This window comes from Anolis sagrei, chromosome 1 (genome assembly GCF_037176765.1).
Source record: "Anolis sagrei isolate rAnoSag1 chromosome 1, rAnoSag1.mat, whole genome shotgun sequence".
Taxonomy (NCBI): domain Eukaryota; kingdom Metazoa; phylum Chordata; class Lepidosauria; order Squamata; family Dactyloidae; genus Anolis; species Anolis sagrei.
Window position 1 is genome coordinate 34,636,285 of NC_090021.1, and position 26,445 is coordinate 34,662,729.

Sequence of the window (26,445 nt, forward strand, 5' to 3'; positions counted from 1 at the left end):
TTGTCAGTCTTCTGTATCATCAATGTATTGTTACTATGCATGCAACATGAGCATCCCAGAATAGAAACTGCTTACATTGACTTTGTGTCCAGTCCTTCGGAGGGATAAAACACAAGTTCCCTATGGCTTTCTTTGATTTTTGTAAAGGCAAAAAATCATTATATACAATACAGTGCATCTGCATAAATGAGATTATTTTCTGAGTCAACTATAGAATACCTGTTTTGACTATTGTGTGCATTGAGAAGAGATAAATAATAGCTAAATGTTTTATTAAAAAGAAATCATGCCCAACTAGTATATTTAGCAAAATACATGAAAATATTGGAGTTACATATTTATGTATTTGCATTTTTTGTTTCTGAAAGATATCCAGAAATAATCTAATTTCATTGACAAATTGTAGCAGAGCATTAACTTATCAATTCACTAAAGTACCAGTGACTGCATTTAGAACATCGTAAGAGATCCTAACTGGATTTAGGGATTTGGATTGGGACTTAGTATTAATATCATCTGAGCTACTGTAGTCCCACTGCAAATGTATTCAAATGGTGCATTCCATAAAATCATAGAATCCTTGAGTTGGAAGAGACCTCATGGACCATGCAGTCCAACCCCCTGCCAAGAAGCAGGAAAATTGCATTCAACGTGCCTGTAGGTCTAAAGGATGTGAGTTGGGACATAAGGACAGAATCACATAAATAGTGCACAAACACTATAAACGCTACATAGTGAAGGCTCTAGTTATAATGACACTCTTACATTCTCAGTACGCTGCCATCGTAAAACTGGAAATGTAGGAAAAAGGACTCCCACAAGGTAGCGATTCCAAGAAACATAACAGTTTAGTTCTACTAAATGCCTTGTGTTTCAAATATTATACACATCCTCCTAAACTCAACCCCAGGAATTGTAATGTTTGCCTTGGCTACCCAAGATGTATAGTTAATTGAATAGTTAATTCATATCTGGATAAAACAATCTTTAGTGACTGAATAGTTAATTCATATCTGGATAAAACAATCTTTAGTAACTGAATAGTTAATTCATATCTGGATAAAACAATCTTTAGCGACTCAAACTCTCTAACCACACCCTTAAAATGTATGGCCTACTACCTTTCCAAAGTGTATTATTTCCAGTTCTTATGGTAACTAAATGAAACTGGCAGACATTGAAGAATTTATCTAGCTTACAATGATAACATAGAAAGGCAGAGCTTGTACATTGTCAACTTGTGCAGCTGGCACTAAGCCCTCCAGAAAGGAGAACATTTATTTACAACAAATAGCCTAAAGACTAATCTGATGACTTCCCTTGAGTGTCACATCACTGGACTAATAGATGGTAGCAGATCTAAACATGGTTATATCAGCCAACGGCAATGGACCTGCTATATAGTCACAGTCTAAATTTTAGAGAGCTGAGGGAGGGTTGCTCCCTTACTTTTTCTTGGACTCAGAGGGATGGAGTTAGGAGGGATTGCAAGTACCATTTAGTCCAATTTCCAGCCATGCAAGCTTCAGCAACAAGAGTAAGGCAAAAGAGTGGCCAAACTTTCAATGATTTCTGTCTTCACCCCCTTCTCATTATTTTGGCCTTTCCTTCCCAACAGGTCAATAAATGTGACTCCCCTCTGCATGTCTCTAGTGGGTGAGGAAGATCCAAATTCTACGTACTCACAGGGTGGCTGTTCATTTCTTAGCAGTTTTTTTTTTTTTTGTCGTGTCAGGAGCGACTTGAGAAACTTAGCAGTGATGCTGGTAAACAGTTGCTTGGGTCCTCTTTTTTGTGATTGGCTGCTCTAAACTTGGAAGCAAGTAGTTTTTGATTTTGTCAAAGGCCTTTTTTCTATCTCTTTACATCATAATTAAAATATTACTCCTATTTTGACTTGAGGCTCCAGTCCAGGAAGGTTGTGTAAATGTCCTCAATTGAGCTGCCTTTCATTCTTTTCTGTGATTAGAACAGTTCAATTTTTTGCCACTAGAGGAGAGGTTGCATTTTAAACACAACATGTCAGAGTGCTTGTTGCCTACAAGCACTAGAACCCCACACTATGTGGGCTTCTAGTGTTGGCATGGGCAAACTTACCTCCCTGCCCTTTCCTCCCCTTGCTCTTTGCTTTCAGAGACAGAAAGTGAAGGAAAATCGGAAACATTTGGGTTAGCCTTGGTCGGGATGAGATGGTGGATGGGAGAGAAAAAGTGTATTCATTAGAGCCTGTATTGCCTACTTCTGATATAGAATTCTAGAATTGGAAAAGACGTCCAAGAGCCATCCAGTCCAAACCCCTGCTATGCAGGAAGGCACAATCAAAGCACTCCCACTACAGCCTCTGCGGAAAAGCCTCCAGCGAAGGAGACTCCACAACACTCTGAGGCAGCCTATGCCACTTTCCAGGAAGTTCTTCCTAACCTTTTCAGTAATCGTTTCCCTGCCATTTGAAACCATTGCTCCCTTGTGCCCTGGTCTTGAGAGCAGCAGAAAACCAGCTTTCCCCCTCCTCATCAATGGGGCACCCTTTTAAATTGTGAAATATGGTTCTCATGTTCCTTCTCAACCATCCTCTCCCAGTTAAACATTCTCCAGGAAAAAAAGAGGAAGGAAAAAGAGAAGGAAGAAAGGGAGGGAAGGATGGAAGGAAAGAAGGATGGAAAGGAGGGAGAGAAGGGGGGGAGAGAGAAGGATGGAAACACAAAAGGGAAGGAAGGAAGGAAGGAAGGAAGGAAGGAAGGAAGGAAGGCAGGCAGGCAGGCAGGCAGGCAGGCAGGCAGGCAGGCAGGCAGGCAGGCAGGCAGGCAGCCAGGCAGCCAGGAAGGAAGGAAGGAAGGCAGGAAGGAGAAAAAGGGAGAGAGGAAAGGAGGGAGGAAAGAGGGAAAAAAGGAAGGATGAAAGTGTGGAAGGGGCCATATCTGGCCCCCAGGCCTGGGTTTGCTCATATCTGTTCTAGTGCTTCCAATTCACCCCTCCATAATTTTAGCAGTAAGATTTCTGAGCAAGGTCTCTGTACCTTTATTAGGTATGCAGAAACCAGAAGATATAGCTTGTCATTTAACTTTCACTTCCTCAAATTCTCTCTTTTGTGCAGCTATTAAAGGCTTCACTAGCTACATGTTATTTCTGAGCACAATTCAAAATACTGGTTACAACCTATAAAACCCTATGTGACTTAAGCCCAGCCTACTTGATGACCATGGCTGGGATGCTGCAGAGTCTGACAAAGTCTAATGGCAGAGTTCTTTTATGTGTAATTCCAGCTATATCTCCTAATTTAACCTCCTTGAGTATGGCAGGAGTTCTAAGGTGCTGGAGAGAAGGATGCTGAGGTATCTGCTTCTGCTTTTCACAATGTGTGTTACTGGTAGGAGGGGACTGAACAATGTCATCATTCCATGCCCTCTTCTCCAAGACCTCAGCACTCTATTAATTGGTACAACTGCCTGGCTTCTATGGTGGATTTGGGAAGCATTTGTAGTGGTTGCTATGGTGCCATGTCATTATTTGGAATATTGTAAGTCTTGCTTTGTTGTTAAATACCATCATTGACTTGGACTTATGAGATACTATGAATGAAAGACCTCTAAGTCACCCTATAATCAATGATCTTGTTCAGGTCCTGCAGACACAGGGCTGTGGCTTCCTTGATTGAGTCTATCTATCAGGAATATGGTCTTCCTCTTTTCCTACTCCTTCTGCCTTACAAAGCATTATTATCTTTTCTAGTGAGTCATGTCTTCTCATGACATGTTCAAAGTATAACAATCTCATATTAGTCATCTTGACTTCTAGGGGCAGTTGAAGTTTTATTCGCTTTATTACCCATTTATTTATCTTTTCAGCAGATCACGGTATCCGTACAGCTCTTCTCTGACACTCTTTTCCATTTCAAATGAATTGATTTTCTTCACTGCTCAGCTTTCACAATCACATGTAGAATTGGCAAATATGAAGGCATGAACAATTCTAAACTCAGTATATATCTTTATACTTCATTATCCTTTCTAATTCCTCCACAACTGCCCTTCCAAATACTTGCATATGCCAGTCATTATCTTTCTATATGACTTTGCCTGGGTTTTTCATTCAGTCTCATTATCATCAGAGGTATAGTTGGTGAAGACATGAAAAACTTTTCAGCAGCTGCTTTCAGATTTCCAATAACAACAACAATTCTTTATTCATATCCCACTTTTCTCCTTGAATGGGACCCAAAGTGGCTCACAATATTTTAAAAACAGTACAAACAACAAACACATAACAAATTGTGTGTAAGAATGACATAAATAAACATTACCTTTGGCAACCCTATAAACAATAACCAAACCTTTGGCAACCCTATGGTGAACTTTTCTTGTCAAGATCTTTTCAGAAAAGGTGTGTCACTGCCTTTCTCTTGCTCAAAGTTACAGAGCACTTTGTAAAGAGAGGGGCAGCAGGTTAAATCCATTGCCTCGCATGCAGGTCTCGGCAATGTTTTCCCCATTCCATTGGGAAAGTGTCACCCTTGCGGCGAGGCCCTGTGCTAGCTCCCTTGAAGCCAGTGCAACATGGGAAGCCTCTCGTGTTGTGAGGGAAGTGTCCAATGGTTATTCCACTCTAGTTGAGGGTGGGGTCTTGCCAGAACTCACACAATGCCATGTAATATCTGGCATGGGGCTCCATCCCCAAGACAGGATAGAAGTGTCCTAAAATGCTAAATTCCTCCTATCTGATGAGGTTGTGAGTGGTCTCCAGAGTCATACACCAGTGCTCAAATTACTACACCACCCTGGCTCTATTTTTGTATTATAATATCTATTGTTTTAATTGTGTTTGACTGAGCCCCCCTTGTAGTAGAGATACGCAGGATATTAATAAGTTAAATAAAAATAAATAATTTCTATAGTGAGTTTCTCTGGGTGCCATACTGCAAGAAAGATTAATTATAAAGGAAACAGAATCCCAGTCCTGTTTGTCCTTAGAGGTGGGAACTGTGCAGCCCTCCAGTCTCTTTTGTAATTGGCTATGATAGCTCAGACACCCGTAAATTGCAACCTAAAAACATCTGAAGGGGATTCCCCCCACCAACACCAGTATAGAAATATAGAAACGAATCTTGCTTCTTTGGGGCAGTTGTACAGTTCTAGGACAAATATCTAGAATAAAAAACCCTAAAATGACCAAAAATGGTTGATGATGTAATAAACTGAATGTGAGAAACATCTAACTACCTCTTGTTAACCGCAGTTTCACATGTATAACACTGCATGTAAACTTTGATTCATCAGATAATGAGCCAATACCACTATCTTTTGCTCTTGGCTCACTTTGAGGTAACATTTTCAAACTGGAATTTCTTACCACAAAACTCCAGTCACAGACAGCTAGACAAAAGAAGGCTGTCTCAATGTACAGAGAGTCCTGTTTTAGAAAGAAGAAAAATCTGTCTTATTTTTAGCAATTAAAATAATGCGAGGGAGTGTAATCTTTCTGTAACTGGTGTGCCTCTGTCATCAATATGACAAGTAATATTACTTTTGTATTGGATGTGATGTGTTTAAACTAGCATAAATTTAAAATCTGGCTCAAGTTATTTTCTTTTATGTTTAATAGAAATGTCCTGCAAATCTTTTGAGGACTCTTTCTTCGGTAATTGATGCACAGAAGTTATTGAGCTATTCTCTCTCTCTCTCTTTCTCAAGGCAGAACTGGAACATATTTCTTCTTTCTTGCTGCTCTGTGGTTAATACCAGCTTCAGAAACTATAATTTATGCTTGCAACTTTTAAGTTTCAAGTACAACAGATTAATAAATGGCCCAATTGGCATTCTGAGGTTCCATCAGGCTGAAATAATTGTTGCCTGTGCTGGTGTTTAGCAGTTAAAAGAGACCATGGAAATCAACCGTTTGATTCTCAATTTCATACTGTGCCATACAATCAATTCTTTTTAGTCAGACTGTCTCTAGATTTACTTCTGAGCCATAGTAAAATGAGGAAGCTTTCATTAATCTTTCAGATGCTTCATATTAATGACAAGGCTCTTGCATGAACAATGTAACAGCAATTAAAAAGCCCATTAATCTGCATTACAGCTATTAAAGATGCATGTCATTAAAGGGTATGGAGTTTGATTCATTTTAGCACCCCCCAAAAAATGGAGCAATTATGGTCTGGCAATGCACTTTGTCATCAAATTAGGTTGGGGTTTTCCAGCAAATGGCTTTGCAGCATTTAGCTTCTCTCCTATTTTATTATTCATGACTGAAATGTGGAAGTCAAGACCTTTGAAATTACTTTACCTTCTTGTGGAGTGGAGATGTTCAAGGCATGCGAGCTCTCGGTACAGCCAGCCAAAGTGCAAGCCGTTAGGGTTATAGCATAGTTTGCAAAGGGCCGTAAGCCTGTCAGCATCCCTGCAACAGAAAGAAGCAATGCTCTTTGTGTGTATGTACATGGTAGGCAACAATGCAGATGTCCTTTAAGATTACCGAGCACAAAAGTGAATCTAATTGTATACAATTAAAATAGACAGGAATTTCTTGAGATTGGAAATACTGTTAACCATATTGGAAAAGTTCAAGTTTCTCTGAGGTTTTCATTTTAGGCTGGATCTACACAGCCAAATAATGATGCTTGAACTACATTATGTGATCAGTGTAGACTCACATAATAGGGGTGTGCAATTTGGCAAAACCCATGCTGTTTTCAACTGTCCTCTCCTCCTGTTCCATTTTTGGGGAACTTCTCAAATTCAGAAGGAGCTTCTGTTTTCATGCTGGAAAGATTTGACCACTGGAACCAATGTGGAAATTTTAGAGGCTAATTTCTCTGTCATTTTTAGGCCAATCAGCATGAAACCTGCCTCACTTGTAAGTGATATCTTCTCCTGCAAGCCTGCCAAGTTTCAGAACGTTTTACCAATCTACTATTTTCGGGGATTTTTTTAAAAAAATTACCATAACATTAAAAAAAAACACACACAAGGGAATTCTGGGAACTGAAGTCCCAAGTGCGCACCACAAGAGGGTAGGAGAATGGATATAGTCAGCCAGGTCTCTGACTGGCTGAAAAAGAAAGTGAGAAACACATGGAAAGAGAAACATCAACTCCCATCATGTCCCAGGAGGGAGCACAATGTTTGCACTGAACAAAGTGCTGCTGGGAAAGCAAGTTTCCATTTGTCTCAAGCAGGTGCATAGGGGAGAGACTTCAAGAAGGGGGGAAGAAAGCAAAAGATGAGCCACAGCTTTCCTGATTAGCAAGGCTGCCCTGCTCACATGCCACTGCCCCCTCTGCCGCTGCCTCGGGTAGGATGCCACACAGTCCCATTGCTCACCATTAGCCCCCATTAGCTGAAAAGATCTAGTTGCTATGATCTGTACTGGCTAAGGCTTTGGCTGCTCTGTGCCAGGCTCGTTTTCATGCATTCAGCAACCAAATTCACCAACTCATTCAGCTCCAGTACACAAAAATGAAATTGTGCACACTCCTATTACATAATGCAGTTCAATGCAGTTCAAACTGAATTATATGGATCTACACTGAACATATATTGCAGTTCACACTGCATTATTTAGCAGTGTAGGTTCTCCCTTATACCATTTTAGATGTTCTAAGGTTGGACTCAATCCAAACATGTCCAATGGCTTTATCTTTGTTGTGCACATCAGTCCATGCATATGAATTCTGTGCCTGCTATCTGTATTCTCTTTTAACAAGATACAAATTTCACATACAAAAGACCTAGGCAGACAAATGTAATTTTTGCTGCATGGTTGCAATTACGCTGCATATTTTTAACCTTTCATAAATGTCAGCCCTGGGAAAGCCTGAAAAGCCTCAAACTCATGGTGAGGAGTTTTCCTTGAAATGCAAACAACACATTCCTTGTGGCAGGGTTCTCTCATGTTCCTGCATGGGGAGCTGGAGCTGACAGAGGGAGTTCTGTCAGCTCCAGCTTTCCTTTTTGTTGGGATCAAAGCAGATAAAGAAAAAGTTTAAACTTGCTCTTTCTATCCTGTGATGTTTGCTAGTTGCTTGGGCTACTCCAGAGTTGCTAATTGCATGAGAAAATTGGCATGTTGGTACATTCAAGTCTAAGTTACCACAGAAGTTATTAATATATGTAAAACTTTAAAGTAGGGTACAAACAGGAGGCACATCATCCACATGAATAGGAGCCACCCAGTGGTGCAATGGATTGAACCCTTGTTTTGCCAGAACTGCTAACAGACAGGTCAGCAGTTTGAAACGAGGGAGAGCAGGTCAAACTCCTCTGTCAGCTCCAGCTCCCCATGTGAGGACATGGGAGAAGCCTGCTACAAGGATGCCCAGATCAAACATCTGGGCATCCCCTGGACAACATTCTTGCAGACAATTCTCTCACACCAGAAGTGACTTGCAGTTTCTCAAGTTGCTCCTGACATGAAAAAAAATCCACATGAATGAACTGATGAACATAAGGATAGCATAATGTCATGGGGACAATACTGATTTACTCTGTGCACAAGACTCCGCAAATGCTTGGAAAATAGAAATATGTCTATTGGACACAGTCCAAATCCCCGATTTACACTTTAATTTTTTCCCAATTTTAGATCGTCTTCATGGAACACATGAGTTTTGCTGTAAATAAAAAAGGGGCAATCCCAACTATGTATCACATATTGGTAGTGTCTTTCCATTTGTTTTGCTCCAACAATTTTTATTCCAAGGAATTTCCTAGTACAATGTTTTTTAAAGCACACACATGAGGAAATAGTCGAGACCAAGAATTATTGCAGTTCGACACCACATTAATTGCCATGGCTCAATGCTATAGAATCATGGGAGTTTTAGTTTTACAAGGTTTTTTGCCTTCTCTGCCAAAAAGTGCTGGTCCCTCACCAAATTACAACTTCCAGAATTCCATAGCATTGAGCCATGGCAGTAAAAGTGACATCAAACTGCTTTAATTCTACAGTGTAGGGTACCCCAAGACTAATAAAATGGAAAATATTTCTTATTAACATAATTTCTCTTTAAAACATAAATATAAAAAATGAGTGGCAACATTTAAAAGTACTTTCAGGTCTTTATATTTGATGCAGTGGCTTGCACAGGATTGCAGTGAGCAAGGCATTTGTGAAAATTAAAATTAAGTACTTTTTCTTGTCAAATTACAATAATAATAATGGCTATATATATAGAACTTGTAAAGTACTGAATACACATCTTACACGTTACTTTAGCAATACTTAGAGTAACCTTGTAATGTTTGTCATCCAATAATTAAAGTCAGAATATTAAAATTAAAAATAAATTAATAAAAGTAACAGCATATTTTAAAACATTACAGTCTATAAAAACAAAAAGAAAATACAACATTGTTATAACTGGGAAAATAATAGTGCATTCTAGAGTTGAAAATGTATTGTTGGAAAGGCTCACTTTCTGTCAGAGCCAACTGATTCATCCTATTGACCAGGGCAGTTGGGATAGAGCCTCAGACAAAATCCTTACTATCTTTGTAGGTAGAGAGGAGACCCTCTTTCAGTGGCTCCAGAAAAGTTAAGATTTAGAGATTAAAAGCAGGACTGTGAGTTCAGTTCTCAAATAGAGTGGCAAACAGTGCAAATGGGAAAGTATTGGCATAACCTAATTATATTGATCAGTCCCAGTGATTAATGCACCAAACCTATGTAGCACTAGCTGATATTTCCAGACTGTATTCCAAAGCAAACCACTGCAATAATTTAAACAATAAGGTCCCAGTGTGTGAATAACAACTGTATAAATGATAATGATAATAATTGTGCGGTTTTCTGGCATTGTATATTTCTGCTGCTTCTGCGACTGTTCATTTGTATTTTGAGTCTGTATTCCACTTGTCAATGGATGACCAGAATCAGAAGCATCCATTGTGGTCCTTTTCATCCTGGATGTTGACCGAGCCAGTATAGACTTCATTTTGGTTTGTTTCTCCATAGTGCTAATGGGTTTGGTGCTCTTTGTTCCACTCTTCCTGCTAAGACCTCTCTGACTTGGTTGGACCTGCTGATAGTTAACACTAAGCATCCTTGGAGCAGTTAAGCCCCCCACCATACCATACCAGGTGACAGCCACATTGACGAAAAACAACAGGAAAACCTCAGCCGTTATCAGAACCTCAAAATCGAACTGCAAAGGCTCTGGCACAAACCAGTAGAGGTGGTCCCAGTGGTAATCGGCACACTGGGTGCCATTCCAAAAGATGTCAGCGGGAATTTGAAAAGAATAAACATTGACAAAATCACGATCTGTCAACTGCAAAAGCCACCTTACTTGGATCTGTGTGCATCATTCAAAAATACATCACATAGTCCTAAACGCTTGGGAAGTGTTTCATTTGTGATTTTGTGATACAAAATCCAGCATATATATCTCATTTGCTGTGTCATAATAATAATAATAATAATAATAATAATAATAATATGATTATGATGATTATTAGTAACGATAAAAAGTCTGTTCTTGTTCTTAGATAACTGAATCTTGTGTCATACTAACATGAGATTGTTATTGTGTGCCTTCAAGTTGTTTCCAATTCATGGTAATCCTAGCGTAATCCTATCATGGAGTTTTCTTGACCAGATTTGCCTTTTTCTTCCTCTGAGACTGTCACTTGCCCAAGATCAGTCAATGGGTTTCCATGGCTGAGCAGGTATTTGAACAGTGGTCTACAAACTTGTAGTCCAACATTCAAACCACTGCATCAAGGTGGCTCTCTCAACCACCAAGAAATACCAGATGCTGCATTTCAGAAGGAACAGCTGGCAAAACCACCTCTGAAGGAGTCCATGCCTTAGAAAACCTTATGCCAGATGACTTGAAGACACATACATGCAAGGTGAGATTAGGTGCTGCAAAATGTCATGGCCACCTGTGCCTCTAAAAACAATGAGTATAAGAGCATCTTCATACTTTAGAAGGAGTGTAACCCCATCCTGAAAAGATTTAAAAACCCGACATACTGAAATCCATTAGGGCCAACAGTATCAGGCTACCCAGCACCAATCCTGACACCATTTCCACCACTTTGGGGAGTATGGAAGTTGCTATGCAAACAAAATCCCAATCTTATTTTATGTACTATGCACTAAGCATAGGAGCCCCCGGTGGTGCAGTGGGTTAAACCCCTGTGCCGGCAGGACTGAAGACCAATAGGTCGCAGGTTCGAATCCGGGGAGAGGCAGATGAGCTCCCTCTATCAGCTCCAGCTCCTCATGTGGGGACATGAGAGAAGCCTCCCACAAGGATGATAAAAACATTTAAAAAATCACCCAGGCATCCCCTGGGCAACGTCCTTGCAGACGGCCAATTCTCTCACACCAGAAGTGACTTGCAGTTTCTCAAGTCACTCCTGACATGAAAAAAAAGCACTAAGCAAAGAGTCACAACTATCGAGTGCAGGCCAAAAAACCCCTTATCTGAGAGATGGAAACTTAACGAATGAAAATGCCTTAGACCACTGAATGACATTAGTATTTGTTGACTAAACAAGTGAAATATTGTTCAGATACAATATTGTTTAGGAATATTAGAAAGAAACATGTTTAATCTTAAAGCTATCTCATCAAATTACTATTTAGTCAGATCACATTTAAACAAACAAAAACAACACCATGAAAACAATGAGAAAAAAAATGAGCAACAGAGTTTTATTCTGCATGATGTCTGTTAATTGATATTTTTCAGTCAGATTGATAAGAACTCCTTTAGAATCTTGATGATATTCTCTTACAGTTTTATGCATTTTCTTCCTTTTCCTCCAATAAATTAAAACAAAGCCTCAAGGTTTGTCTTCCTAAACAGATACTAAATTAAATATTACTAATAATTAAAAAGGAGCTGTTTTAATAAAATTGAACACTTGCTTTGCATATCAAGTGCCCCTCTTTTGCTAGGTGTGATTTCAGTTCGCTGCTACACTCTTAACTTTACATCCATATTTAACTAATGACATTATTCAGTTTCATGGGGTCACTGTGTCAAAATGTCTGTGTTAGGATTTTAATTTATTTCCAAAGGTTCCCTTCACTGGGCAGAAAGAGTGGTACCTTCCATTGATTTACTGTCTCTAATCTACCATGTGGATTTTTAAAGACTGGAAAATTTTGCTGCCATTTTTTGAAAGGAAGAATTTGACTGCATTGCAGTTGCATCAACTCTGCAGGATGACTAGTAATCTGAATATTGTTGACATAAACTGAATCTTCTGGCACTCAGAGCAATGAATGAATATATTATTTATTAATGTGTTATATTGTATAGAAATTGTATTTTTGCACTATCTTTAGCATTTTTTAATTTTTGATACTTTTGAGAGCATTAATATTTGAGAAAGAATGTCAACAACAACAACAACAACAACAACAATAACAACAATAATAATAATAATAATCTTTATTTATACCCCGCCATCATCTCCCCAAAGGGGACTCGGGGAGGCTTACATGAGGCCGAGCCCAGAAATGCATTACAGCAAAATACAATAAAATAAAACCAGAACAACAGAACTAACATCACAATAAAATAGATAAAGTATAGGAATGCAATAAAACAAAACAAAACAAAACAGAATAAGATGATGAAATGAGAAATCAATCACAATGAACGGGCCACATGTACAACAAAAATGATAAAACTCTGGATGAGAAAATGAAAAAGATTTGTTTGTAAGGAATAAACTTGTAGACGTTAATACCTTTCTAAGTTAGAATTATTTGTCAAAGATGATAATAAAGATGATGATTACTGCAAGATGCTCTATATGGGGTTGACTTTGAAGACTGCTTGGAAGCTTCAACTAGTCCAACTGTCAGCAGTCAGATTGCTCACTAGAGCAAGGTACAGGGAGCACACAATGGGGGAGTCCGTGGAACTTCCTCCCCCATTACGCCAGCTCTACTGGCTGCCAGTCTGCTATTGAGCACAATTCAAATTGTGACTTTAGCCTATAAAGCCCTAAACAGTTCTCCTTCAACATACCTGTCCAAACCTATCTCCTTCTGTGGACCATCTCAGAGGCTAAGATTGGCTGGGAGACCTTGTTCTCAATCCCACCACCCTCACAAGTACGACTGGTGGGACTAGAGACAGGGCCTTCTAAGTGGTGGCCCGTTGTCTGTGGAACTTCCTCCCCAATTACATCAGGTCAGCCCCTCCCTCCTGTTCTTTATGAAAAAACTTTAAACATGATTGTGGGACCAAGCATTCAAGCATTAAATGCAGCAACAAGAATGAGAGTTATTTTATGTGACTGGCAATGGATTGACCTTGGATTATGATTTTGAACTTGTGTATTTTAAATGGCTGTTTTAATAATTGATGTTTTAACTATATGTGTTGTCATCTAATGGTTGCCTGTTGTGAAGTCACCCTAAGCCCCCTCCGGGGGTGAGAAGGATGGGGTACAAATGTGTGAAATAAATAACTAATAAGAAAAATATGTTTCGTAATCATTGTCATCATTATACTCATAAGAGAAGTAATATTTATGTCATTGATTATGACTTATGATGATCCTAAGATGAAACTATGACTGGCAAGACTCATATAGAGAAAATTTGGTTTTGCCTTTCTCACAAGCTGAGAGAATGTGACTTGTCCAAGGTCAGTCAATGGGTTTCCATAGCCAAATGTGGATTTGAACTTTGTTCTTCATAATCGTAGTTCAATGCACAAACCGCAAGACCACAATGATCATTTCAGGGTAATAATCTTCCCACTATATTATTTGCTACTTAGATATTATCTGGAGCACTGCATGCAGTTCCTAATTTATTTTTTTAAAGATATAAACAAGCTGGAGTTGGTTCAGAGAAGGGCAACAAGGATGATAACAAGTATGGAGGAAATCATAAGGAAAAGTTAAAGTATCTGGGCATGTTCAGCTTGGTGAAGAGAAAACTGAAGGGTGACATGATTGCACTCTTTAAATACCTCGATGGCTGGTACAGAGAGGAGGGGCAAACCTGTTATAACAAGATCTTATCGCCTGAAGCTACAAGTGAGTAGGTTTCAAGTGAATATTAGAGGGAACATCTTGGCAGGTGGTTTGGCAAAGGAAACAATTGTCTAGAGAAGTGATGGGGTCTCTTTCACTGAAAGTCTTGCAAAAGAAGACGGACTGCTAGGAATGCTCTATTTGGAGTTATTGCAATGAACAGAGGTGAACTCAGTGGCCTGTGGGGCACCTTCCAACTCTTTGGTTCTGTCATCATTAGCAGTAGCATTCATATACTATCTGTCTGCTCAGTTTTGTTGTCAATTATAAAATCTGCCTGATTATAACTCACACTATATATGGGAAATATGACCATTGAACTCCTAACATTGAGTAGAGGTCCAAGGATGTATGCACAGTACACAATCATAGCACTTTGGTACTATGATTAGTACCAAACGTAGTACCGAACGTATTCTCCCCTACGAACCATCAAGACCACTAAGATCGTCTGGAGGGGCCCTGCTCTCGGTCCCTCCGCCTGCACAAGCACGGCTGGTGGGGACGAGGGACAGGGCCTTCTCGATGGTGGCCCCTCGACTTTGGAACTCCCTGCCATTAGAGATTAGAACTGCCCCCTCCCTCATGACGTTCAGGAAACTAACAAAGACCTGGTTGTGGAACGCGGCATTTGACAACTGATTTAATTCTTTGCCCACATGAAAGGATGATGATGAATGTGATTGTGATGGTGTTGGACGATTTGGCTCTTTTAACTAGGATGTTAATATTTTAATGTGTATGGTGCTGATATTTTAATCGTGTAATGAAGTGGCATTGTGTTGTTATTGTATATTTTTTGTATGTTAACACATGTTGTGAACCGGTCCGAATCCCTCTTTGAAGGTGAGAGGGTCGGTATATAAAACCTCGAAATAAATAAATAAATAAAATTTTAATGTCCATGGCTCTGTCCTAGAAAATCCTGACATGTGTGGTTTGTGAGGTGGCACATGGAATTCTCTGCTAGATTGTCCAGTGGAGTGTGCTAGAGCTTCAAAACAATTCAAACATCCTAACAACCTCCAGATTCTAGGACTTTGCAGGACAAAACCGTGACATGACACAAGACTATAAGTTGTTTATTTTATCCCTTGAAGTAATTTCTGATTTATGGTAAGCTTAAGTGAAACCTATCACAAAGTTCTCTTGGCATGGTTTTTCCAAGCAAGTCAGCCATTGCTTTCTTTGAGGCTTAGAAAGTATGGACTTGCCCCAAATCACCTAGTGGGTTTCCATGGTTGAGTGGTGATTTGAACTCTCATCATCCAACATGTATACCCCTCTATTATGTTGGCTCCCAAGTGTTATCAAACCACTATTACTATATATTATATATATCCTTTAAGATATGTTGGCACAGAACTCCAACATTTGGTTATGCCTACGGCAATATAAAACAGATGCCAAATGAGAACAAATTAGGATTTTGTATCAAAGATTTTGGGTCTCAAATCCAATGTCCCAACAGCTATTCTACTGTCATAAGTAATGCACAATTACGCTTTAAATTAAAAGTTCTTTTTTCAAACCTGCTACAAAAACCCATGTCAGCCTCACAATATTTTTCTAACAATGCATAATTTAATTCACTCAGCTATGAGTTTGTGTGTGTGTGTGCGTGTGTGGTGTGCATCAATGATATGTGGCTTCTGACTTTATTCTGTAGGATAGGCAGGCGTGGAGTATAAATTTCACTGACTGACTGGAAGTGCAGAGGAAATGAGTGGGTAATGAGAGCAGAGCAGCCAGTTCTTTAATTGAATTAAAAGCTGGGTGACACCAATGCAGACACCTGTCCAATTACAGACAGGCCAAGGTGTTTACCATTGCTGTACAAGCGATTTGAAGATGACAGAAATCTTTCCGCCCACAGATTAACATAATGAAGGAGAACAGATTACAGTGGATGCTAGCCAAACAGCTAGGTTGGCAGCTGAGAGAGGAGGAAAAAGTAGCTTACTGAACTATGTAAAGAAAAGAAAGTGCACTTTTTCATACTTATCAATACATCTTCCCCTTTGCATTTGTCAGCTTCATTTTATGAGGGACAGCAGGTGGCAGGAAATGGGGAGAAGCAAACAGAAAATATCTGGAGATCCACATCTTGGTAAGTCCAGAAAGGGCAGATAAGACATTTAAAAGATACAGCCAATATTTTCTACAGAGTTGATCTTACATGGAATTAATTGTTTCTGCACACTTCTCTTAACACTTCTCTCAACAACATTTTCTTTCAATGACAGAACAAGATCTTCAGGTAAGAAAGGATGCAAGAACAAGAAATTTCAACTTAGATATGGCTGCAAATCAGTAACTCTGACCCTGATATATCCCATTTTCTTCTCAGCCTGTGCCATAAAAGAGTTCTTTATATGCAGATAGCATCAGTGCCTGTTTTGGCGATAAGAATATAGAAATTGCAGTAAATCAGTGATGTAGCTGCTAGCCAGAAATCCAGAAGTGGTGATGTCAGAGGCTTCTCTGACTGGGTGCTTTTACCATGCCTAGTATCAGTGAACAATAGAGAACTTGTAGACAAAGTCCAAGACCTCTCTATCTCTATTGCAAATTTTCCATAATATCAGACTGTTACCACCAATCCTTTACAAATGTAATTTATGAAAGTAAGTTTGGTAGGGAGGATACCATACGGTGCCCAGGTACAAGCTCTCCCTGTTTACAAGGTCCTTTCATATTGGCAAAGCAACAAGATCTTTCTTTCTTTTGCCATTTCACACCATAACAAGAAAGCAAAATAAAGAAGCATATTCAGTGGGTTTGGTAACAGTCATGTGGTTTCTCTCAGACTCATCCTGAGAGCTATGTTATTTCCATGATATCATTGCATTCATTATGTGATTCCTAATGAGAGATGGAAGGAATTAATGAATTGGTATACTTCTGTGTCAGTTTTGCTTTTATTCAGTATTAACTGACCATTTGCATCCATACATAGCTTTTTGAAATGCATTTTAAACAATTCCTTGTTATAGGTAGTGAATAAACATAACTAACAAACTACACATTTGTGTATACAAACTTTCCAGTATGCCATTTTTGAGATAAGAGCTGTACTGTAAAATTTGGTGAAGCATTCAGCACAATGCAGTTCAGTGTTCTGAACAGCATAAAATCTGAGAAGTGTTTGTTGGATTCGTTTACTTAAACAATAGTAATGAATAATATTCTTCTCTATAAAGCAAAAAAGAAAACCATAAAAGAGCTAAGAAAAACAGACTGCAACTCAGGAGGTGAGGGTGTATGTGTAGCTGTGTGGAAAAAAACAGAAAGTATTAGATTTTTGTGGGCATGTTCTACATTCCTTTGAAAAACCTACATTAAAAAATCAGAATACAAAATTTTATTGCAGCTCTATATAAAATTACAATGGTATCACAAAGCTTAGTTTTGGTGTGAAGAAAACAATCTCTTTCTACCTTTGCTCTAAAATCATGCAAATTTTGATAGTTGATTCATGCATTTGCTTCTTCAAGGGTTCCCTTGTGTTCCTGTTTCTGTTTTTAAGCCCTATCACTGGTAAGTCACACTTTCATTGGTGTTAAGCGTTAATGCATTTTGCATTAACGCTTCATGGTGAGATCTGTGGATTGGCTGGTGCCAAAGAGCTTGATAGAGATGCCAACACTCCTACATTACATGAGATGCTAACACTTTGAAAACATCAATAATGCTTACTTTATGCTTATTGAATGCACTTTCAAGCTGATCCTTTCCATCAATGGAAGATTAGAAGCAACTTCTATGGTGCTACTTCTGACCCTGCTTTGACATCTATCTATCTTCTGCTGAATTTACATTAGATTCACTGATGGGACAAAAACTACAGCCAGAGATGCTCATTTGCATTTTGTACAAAGACTAAACTTACATTGGAAATAATGCCAAATATTCATGCTATGGTGATATTAGATTCAACTTGACACCAGAATTTCTAATATTATCAGTCAAAATTGAAAAGTGAGCAGAATTGTAAAAAGGCAGCTGAAGGAAAAGTGAATAAAGTCAAATCTCTCCAGAATGCTTCAGGATTACCAAAACAACAATGATGGAAACTCAGAATGTCTACTTCAGATTAGTCTTCAAAAAAGGTATAAGTAATTTTTCATCAAATTACTAAATATTAGATGGAACGCTACATGTTAAAAGGAATACTAAAGTATAATGTTTAGAAGCCAAGGAATCTGAATTATTTGCAAACATCTTCAATCACAGAATATCCATGCTTCAACTGACGTTCTGGAAGGGAGGCAAGTAGCTTTGGTAAGAGATTAAATTTTTAATCTCACCAAAAATAACCCTCAAAATTCAAACATCAATAGGTCCATATGGCATACATCCAAGAATAGTTAAATAAGATAAATGTGAAATCTTCTAGAAAAAATATTTAGCAAGTCCTTAAGAAGCCTTTATACAGCAAGATTGGAAAGTGGTCACTATGCAGCTTCTGTGAAAAGGCCAGTTCTTTCTGCGGGATCATCACAAAAATGCCGGTCACGACTTGTTATAAGAAAAACAAAAGACAAAACAATAAAAAAAACAGGCAAAGGCGTTACTGGGTGGGGCAAATTTCTACAACGCCCCAAAAACTGGAACCATACAGTGGGTAAAAAGGTGATAGGGGAAATCAGTGGTTAAGTGAATGGCTGTAAGACAGAGCAGGAAGAACTTTTTATGTAAGAAAAGGTTATCTAGGCTGCCTTAGAAGGGAAGTCTAAATTCTTGGAACAGCCCCAAAGAAGAGTTTTTTTTTATTCTTAGTACAAGTTTTAAAATGCCCACAGTTCTGTTCATATATGTAAAGGGAACTTGTAGCACCCTTCAGACTAACTGTGATAAATAATTGTAGTATGAGCTTTCCTAGACTGTGTCAACTTCATTAGATTCAATCACAAAAGTTTCCTCTGCATATTGATCCACAATAAGTCATATTTCTTTATTTTTATCTCACCTTTCTCCCCATCAGGACTCAAAATGTCTCTCTGTGAGATGACACAATACAATAGAATTTGAAACAAGATGAATGGGTATATATATGAATATATTAAAAAACCAATTAAATATTTGTGTCATGAGTGTAAAAGTTAAAATACAATTAAGATAATTAAAATATAATTAAAACTACACTTAAAAGCTAGACAACTCTGCCTGCAAAGCCCCACTCCTCGCATCTCCAGCAGCCTGCCCCTCACCATTCACTAAATGCTATAATCACAGATTGCTAAGAAATGTGGAGTTTCTGTTTCTAGACAGATGGCCCAGCTATCACGACCACTCGGCACTCATGGAACACATGGCTGTGGCTGAGCATCCCAAGGTTAGGATCATCTACTACACCACAATATTTCAGGTTAGTGAACCTGGATAATGAAAATTTGGTTTGGAAGGTCAGTTCTTTTGAAATATGACACTGGAGAAGAGCTCTATATATACTGCCGAAAATAAAAAATGTCCCAAGAATAACCAAACTCTTACTAAGAGCCAAAGTGACTAAATTGAACCTAGCATACTTTGGACACATTGTGGGATGATAAGGCTCTTTGGAAAAGATGGTAATCTTCAGTAAAGTAGAAGAAACATTACAGATGCATTGGTACAATAAAGAAAGCCATGACCCTGAAATGCAAGAAGGAAAAAAGAAAAAAAAGTGTAACAAGTCTAGGAATCATACTCAGTAGGGAAATGTCTTCTGAAAATGTTACATTCTTACATGCAATAATAAATTAAGTTTTATATTACAGGCATATCTTGATTTAATTATTTCTGTGTTGAAATGCTCTGAAATGCTCTTATCTCAAAATGATGTTTCCCATTGAAATGCTATTTTTTCCACCCCCGAACCCTCCCCAATCTTTTTATGTGTTTTAAAATAAGAAAATGTACTTTTTTTTTCATGAGAGGAGCAACTTGAGAAACTCCAAGTTGCTTCTGGAGTGATGGAATTGACTGTGTGCAAGGACATTGCCTAGGGGATGTCCGGACGTTTTGATGTTTTACCATTCTTGTGGGAGCTGGAGCTAACAAAGGGAACTCATCTCTGCTCTCCCTGGATTCAAACTTCTGACCTGTTGGTTTTCAGTCCTGCTGGCACAAGGGTTTAACCCATTGAGCTCTGGTGGCTCCGCTTTATAAATAACAAATAATGTATAAATGCACATTCATATGAAACAAAGCATGAAGTGAAGAGGCAAAAACATCATTTTCTTCATACTGTACTTATTCCAGCCTCCCTCCCTCCCTTGCTCTCCCTTCCTCTCTCTTTTCCTGAAGCCAAACATACCAGGAATAAAAACCACACAAAATCAAAACAGTCAGCAATCTCCCAAAGTGGACAGGAGTATGAGGCACAAAGGCTGCTCCCTTGAAGCCCTAAAGCCCTGTATTCTCACACTAGTGCTCCCTCTGGCACTGCATTTTAACTCAAAACACTGCTCTTATGTCAAAGCAAAACCAGGTCTGAGTGACAGCTCATAACTCAAAATGCTTTTAAGCTGGGAAACACTTAAATACAGATTTTACTGTATTAATTGCAAGGTCTAGGAACATGAGTAGCAAGCATACTAGAGAAATCTGCTCTTGGTGGCCTCTAATTGCAATGTGGGCTTCAAGTATGTGAAATGTTTATAGGAGCTGCATTAACTTTTTCTTTTAAAACTTCAATGTGTTACTCAAGTATGAGCTTCATGTGTCCAAATAACTGTTGCAGTTATCAGTGCAAATTGTTTTCATTTTGTAACAGATCAGTGTAACAAAGATTTGTGTAATTAGTAAACATTAAGGCAAGATTATTTCTTGATACTTTCTGAGTTCACATTTGTGAAAAAAAGGAAGTTGTAATAAATCTTTTCTCTCACCATGCTTGTCCTAAGACAAGGACAATGGACAATTACGTTTTCATCACTAACTGATGAAATGATTGTTCTTCCTTGCTGTGAATGTCACTCAAAAGTAGGCAGAAGAAACTGGAGTAATGATGCTGTAGCCTTTTTTTCTCACTGAAAGACTATTTGTCTCTTTCAAGTACATTTCCCAAGCCTTCGTGGCTTGGTGAAGGAAGTGTAGCACTGCTGTTTCCATAGTATGGCCAGAAAAAACACAATATGACCAAAACTTGGGGAAGGGGAAGAAATGTTGGTGCTTCCACATTTTCATTCATTTATTCAGATTCACAAGAAAGATAACTTGACAGGTTAGTGAGCTTCATGGATCAGGGTGCATCTGCATTGTAGAATTAGTGCAGTTTGATGCCACTTTAACTGCCTTGCTTCAATGTATGGGACTATGGGAGTTGTACATAGTCTAGAAAGGTACTCACCGTTTTTGGCAAAGAATGCTAAAAATCTTGTAAAATCACAACTCCCATGATTAATAAAATTCTAAAGTTGTATATAGGGTATCAGGTTCATGTACTTGCTCAAAGCAATATATCCAGCTAGAGCACTGGATATATTTTCTTTACAATGGACACCCTTTTAAATACTTTTGTGGCCACAGAACCCCAAGGCTTAACTCAAAATTGAAGGCATATTAAATTATTTCAATTTTCTCATGAAGGTCCTTCAAATTTAGAAAGAACGGAATATAAATTAATCTTATATTCCTAGTCCTACTGTGCATTGATGGATAAACACGAGTTCATTGCAGTCTTTTCTCTTATTCCTTGTGCATATAATGCACACACTCCTATTATAATATTTTGATTATAATGATTTCATATGAATTAAAAATCATAATATCAACAGTAATATTAGTGAATAATTTAGTAATGTAATCCTTCATGAACCCCTGTGACAACATTGCGGACCCCCAGGGGTCCCCACACCTCAGCATGAGAACCACTGAGCTAGACATCCTAAGCACCTATCTAGCTATTCAGGCTCTTTTTGAAGATGTCCACAGAAAGAGATTCTAAGACCTCTCTAGGGAATTGGTTCAATTACTGAACTCCTCTCACTGTCAAGAAGTTCCTTCTAATGTTCAATCTAAATCTACCATCCTATAATTTAAAACCATTAAACATAAATGAGGCAGCAAAGAACAAGCATTTTTTTCTCTATGTTGCACAGGATATTCAAAGACTCAAGACCTGTGATCATGTCTCTCCATGGTCATCTCTTCACCAAGCTGAACACACCCAGTTTATTTAACCTCCTCATATGTTTTATTTATTTATTTATTTACTTTATTTATATACCGCTTTTTCTCAGCCCTCAGGTATATCATTTAATATATGCCTTGCTTTTCTCTGAACTTATTCCAACTTATTTATTTATTTATTTACAATATTTATATTCTGCCCTTCTCACTCTGAATGGGACTCAGGGTAGATTAGAGAACATACATATGTGGCAAACATTCAGTGTTTTATACACAAACAAGACAATTATACATAGAGGTATATATAGGCTTGTCCCAACTTTGGCACTTGGAGGCTTTTTTGTGATTGGTTCTGGCCACGGGGAGGGGGGTAGTTGCTGTCACTCCATCTCCCTGACAAAGACTTGTTCGTAACATCCTCCTTTTTGATTGAATTAATGGCATTCCTTAAGAGTGTCTTAGAATACCTCCCACTTTTCAATGGCACCTAATTTATATAGTCATATTTTGCTATCAAACCCCTAGGTAGGTGGAAGCTGAGCTACAGGCCAGGAGCTTACCCTGACCCAGACTTCGAACTGGCAGCCTTTCGACTGACAAAATTTAACCTGTTATGCTAAAGTCCGGGCCTATATCCTTCTTAAAACAAGGCACCCAGAACTGAATGGAGTCTCCAGATGAGGCTTGACCAGTGCAGATAGATAATAGTGGGATTATCCTTCAATTATTATATTCCAGTCATAGGAGTCATCTGACCAAATCTCTGCTATACCTTCATTTACCTCCCTGCACTAGGACATCAAGTTCATCTTCTTTGTTCCCCAAACTTGTGTATTGGGGAATAAACATGAGTTCATTGCAATCATTTCTCTTATTCTTTGTGCATATAACATTTGCATTTACCCTTTTGTCAGAAAAAAAATAATTATTCTCAAAAAACAGTGAAAATATGAAATATATTGTTTCTAGAATAACACTGATACTTTTTGAAATGCCCTTAGGTTAGCCATGTAAGTTTCCAACTAATAGCTCCATAGGATAAAGTGTCGCATGTTATTACTATATTGACTTCTGGGGTTTTTTCCCCAATGTTTAGTAATTTTAGTGAATTGTTTTATTATTTTTACATATTTTGCAGTGAATGTTTTATAAAACTAAAATTGTTTTATACTGAACTTGTCTGAATGAATGAATAAATAGCTTGTGTTAAATCGTTGATTTACATTCTACATCAGAAATGTGGGGCATTGCTGTATTCAACTATTAAAAGTTTTTACAGATATATGCTGGAAAGAGACAAATTATTAGAATGTTGATTTGACAATACTGATTGTTAAAATGTATATTACACAATACAATGGTAAATATTGAGCATCAAGCAGGAAAAGCATTTTTCCACTTGTCTGACTGCAGATCTGATTCACTGAGGCTTGAAATCTCATTTGCAAAAGAGGCAAAGTTCATATGAAGAAAAGTCCAAGAAAAGTATTCAGGAAAGCCATTTCCCCCTCTGGCATATAGAGATATGAATCTTGAAGAGATATCTAATTACCCCCATATATATGACTTCCTAGAATAACTAACTACATTTAAAATGTGACCACTGTTATATTATAATTCTAGTACAAAGTCCTCTATAGTAAAAGTTACATTACATTAAAATTCCTTTAAATAGAAAACTAAAATCATTTTTAGATAAAGACATTCCCTCTTTGATGAAGTAAGAACATAACACTGAACATACAGAAAATAATTTTTGTGAACTTTTTTGAAGATGCTTTTTAGAAGATATAGTGTGTACTCTTATGTATAAATCTAGAAGTTTTAATCAAAATACTGAGTGAAAAACCTGGACCAACTTATTCATAGATCAATTTAACTTAACTCTTATATAAAAAGGAAACATTCCCCTTTCTGGGTAGTTTAACGAAAGGTGAAAACATAGTCCATCCTAGGAGAATCTAAGAGAAAGACCAGCCCACTCTACTCTTTCTATAATGGCACTGCTTCTGACCTTTTTGAGTGCCAAAGTGGGAAGATGCCAGGGGCTCATCCATAGGTTGTAGCAAAGTTCATAATCTTGACCCCAAACCTAACTTATAGATAAGGTGAACTTAAATTTGAGCATATACAGTATAGTGTAGTCATCCCTCCACATTTGCTGATGTTAGGGACTCCCATCAAATTAAGAAAACAGTAAATTTTAAAATGCTGGTTTCTTTACTTGAGAGAATATCTCAAGTAAATCTGTAGATATTCCATTGAGGCACTATGATTAACTTTTAATGGAATAATGCTGGAGGACATATAGATCTCTAGAAAAATATTCTCTTTAGAAATCTCTAGGTCTGCCAGCATGGTGTATAGTTAGCTTCTGATAGAAGGTGATCATAGAGTTACATTGGAGGACCTAGAGATTTCTAAAGAGAATATATTAACCAAATCAATGAATAATCAAATTTGCAAAAGTGAAATCACAAATGTGGCAGAGCAACTGTGAGGATCCATGTTGGACTAACAATGCCATTGGAACATCATCCTCAACACATTCGTCTAATTTACTTAGGGATTTTTGGGGGCAATAGGAGACAGACTTATAGAGACACAGGCACAGAGACCCTCCTCCCCCAGTCTCAACCCTTTACAAGTTTAGGTGAAGGCATGAAATGTGTTGGAAAAGCAACTGTTTACAAATTCTATCACAGATAAACCACATAAGAAAAGAAATGCCTATTCAGGAGATTCCACCTGAACATTAGGAAGCATTTCCTGACAGTGAGAGCTCAGCAATGTAACTCTCTGCCCTGGAGTGTGGTGGAGGCTCCTTCTTTGGAGGCTTTTAAGTGGAGGCTGGATGGCCATCTGTCGTGAGTGCTTTGAATGCAATTTTCCTGCTCTTGGCAGGGGTTGGACTGGATGGCCCACAAAGTCTCTTCCAATTCAATGATTCAATGATTCATCTATCAAATTGTAAAGGTATTTGGGAACTCTTCAGATTCTAATACAGCCAGATTTGTGATGTTCAGTGAATATAGTACTCCAGTGTATCCTTGTTTATATGAGCAACCTCAATTAAGTGAAATATTTCCCCATCTTGACCAAATAATTAAGTGTGCATTTAAGAATAATTAAATTTACTTAAATGATGGGCCTCCCTGGTCTTGCAAGATCTTACTTTTCCATTGTATATCCTCACAATGTGTAAGGGAACAGGAGGGAGGGAGACTTAAATCCCCTCCTAAATGTCTCCTGATACATTTTGAATCTCTGCTCGGAGATACCCCACTATATCCGCTTCAAAAAAATAAACTAATTTGCAGCTGTTGCTTTTAAAATAACAAAACATATTTTCAAGCTGAAGCAATCTTATCCACCAAGGAAACAAATGTTTTCAACACAGGTAATCCTGCCCTTATGGCTCTTTGATTTATTGGCACAACCTGAGTTAACAGCCAGCACAGTTTCAGTTCCTGTGAGGTTTCCCACGTCCTCTGCATTAACTCATGTGCTAGTAGGCGGCCACCTATCTAACACATTTCCAGACACCTGCAGGTCTGCCCAGCTGTGCAAATTGCTTTGCAATCAACCTGCTAAGGCAGGCAGAAGGAGAGCTCACATCACCAGACCATGAGATTTTCATCAGCTCTTTTCCTTTTTCTTTATAAGGTGGCCAGCATTTCACTCACAAGTTTCCCTTTAAGGTTTAAGCCAACCAGATGATTTGTGAATGAACCATTCAGACCCCATGTGGCAACTAGGCCTACTGCCTGCATTATCATGGTTTCTTTGTTTATCAAAGCAGTTCTATACCATCACTAACCTTTCAAAGGGGCCCTCAAACACTGAAATACAAAATGAAATACAACGACAGTACAGACCAGGTTAACTTTCCATTAATCTGTGCATGCATCCATTCATTTTTAAATAAAAAATCACTAGCCAGTGGGAATTATAATCAACCAGTCAAACAACAAAAATAAGCTAATGAATTTTATGCAGAATTTCAAAACCCACTTAGGATTGTAAGTAAGGCTCCAAAATGCAACAGGTATAAAAGTTGTGTAAAATCCGTAAAATTATCCAAATGCACCATTATTTCTTAAATAACCAGTGGAAAATAATCAAGGATGGGGGTCACTGAATCTCTGTTAGGAGAGAGTTCTAGTTAAAGTGCCATAACTGGAAATGTCTTTGCTTTCTTTATGAGCACTATGTTACATTCATATCAATGTAAAGATTACAAATACAGTTCTTATAAATAAGCATGATCTACAAAAGATCCCTTTTCTTGGATTTGTTTAAGTCATCATTTGCA

The 26,445-nt window shown here is 38.1% G+C and overlaps 1 protein-coding gene across 2 annotated transcripts in view; it reads right to left on the minus strand.

Annotated features, from left to right (window-relative positions):
* USH2A (usherin) overlaps positions 1 to 26,445 on the minus strand; it is a 546,480-nt gene that overhangs the window by 323,364 nt on the left and 196,671 nt on the right. For both annotated transcript variants that reach the window (XM_060754270.2, XM_060754269.2), the window contains exon 31: positions 6,286 to 6,399. In XM_060754270.2, the coding sequence (XP_060610253.2) occupies positions 6,286 to 6,399 (114 nt within the window). The remainder of the gene's footprint in view (positions 1 to 6,285; positions 6,400 to 26,445) is intronic.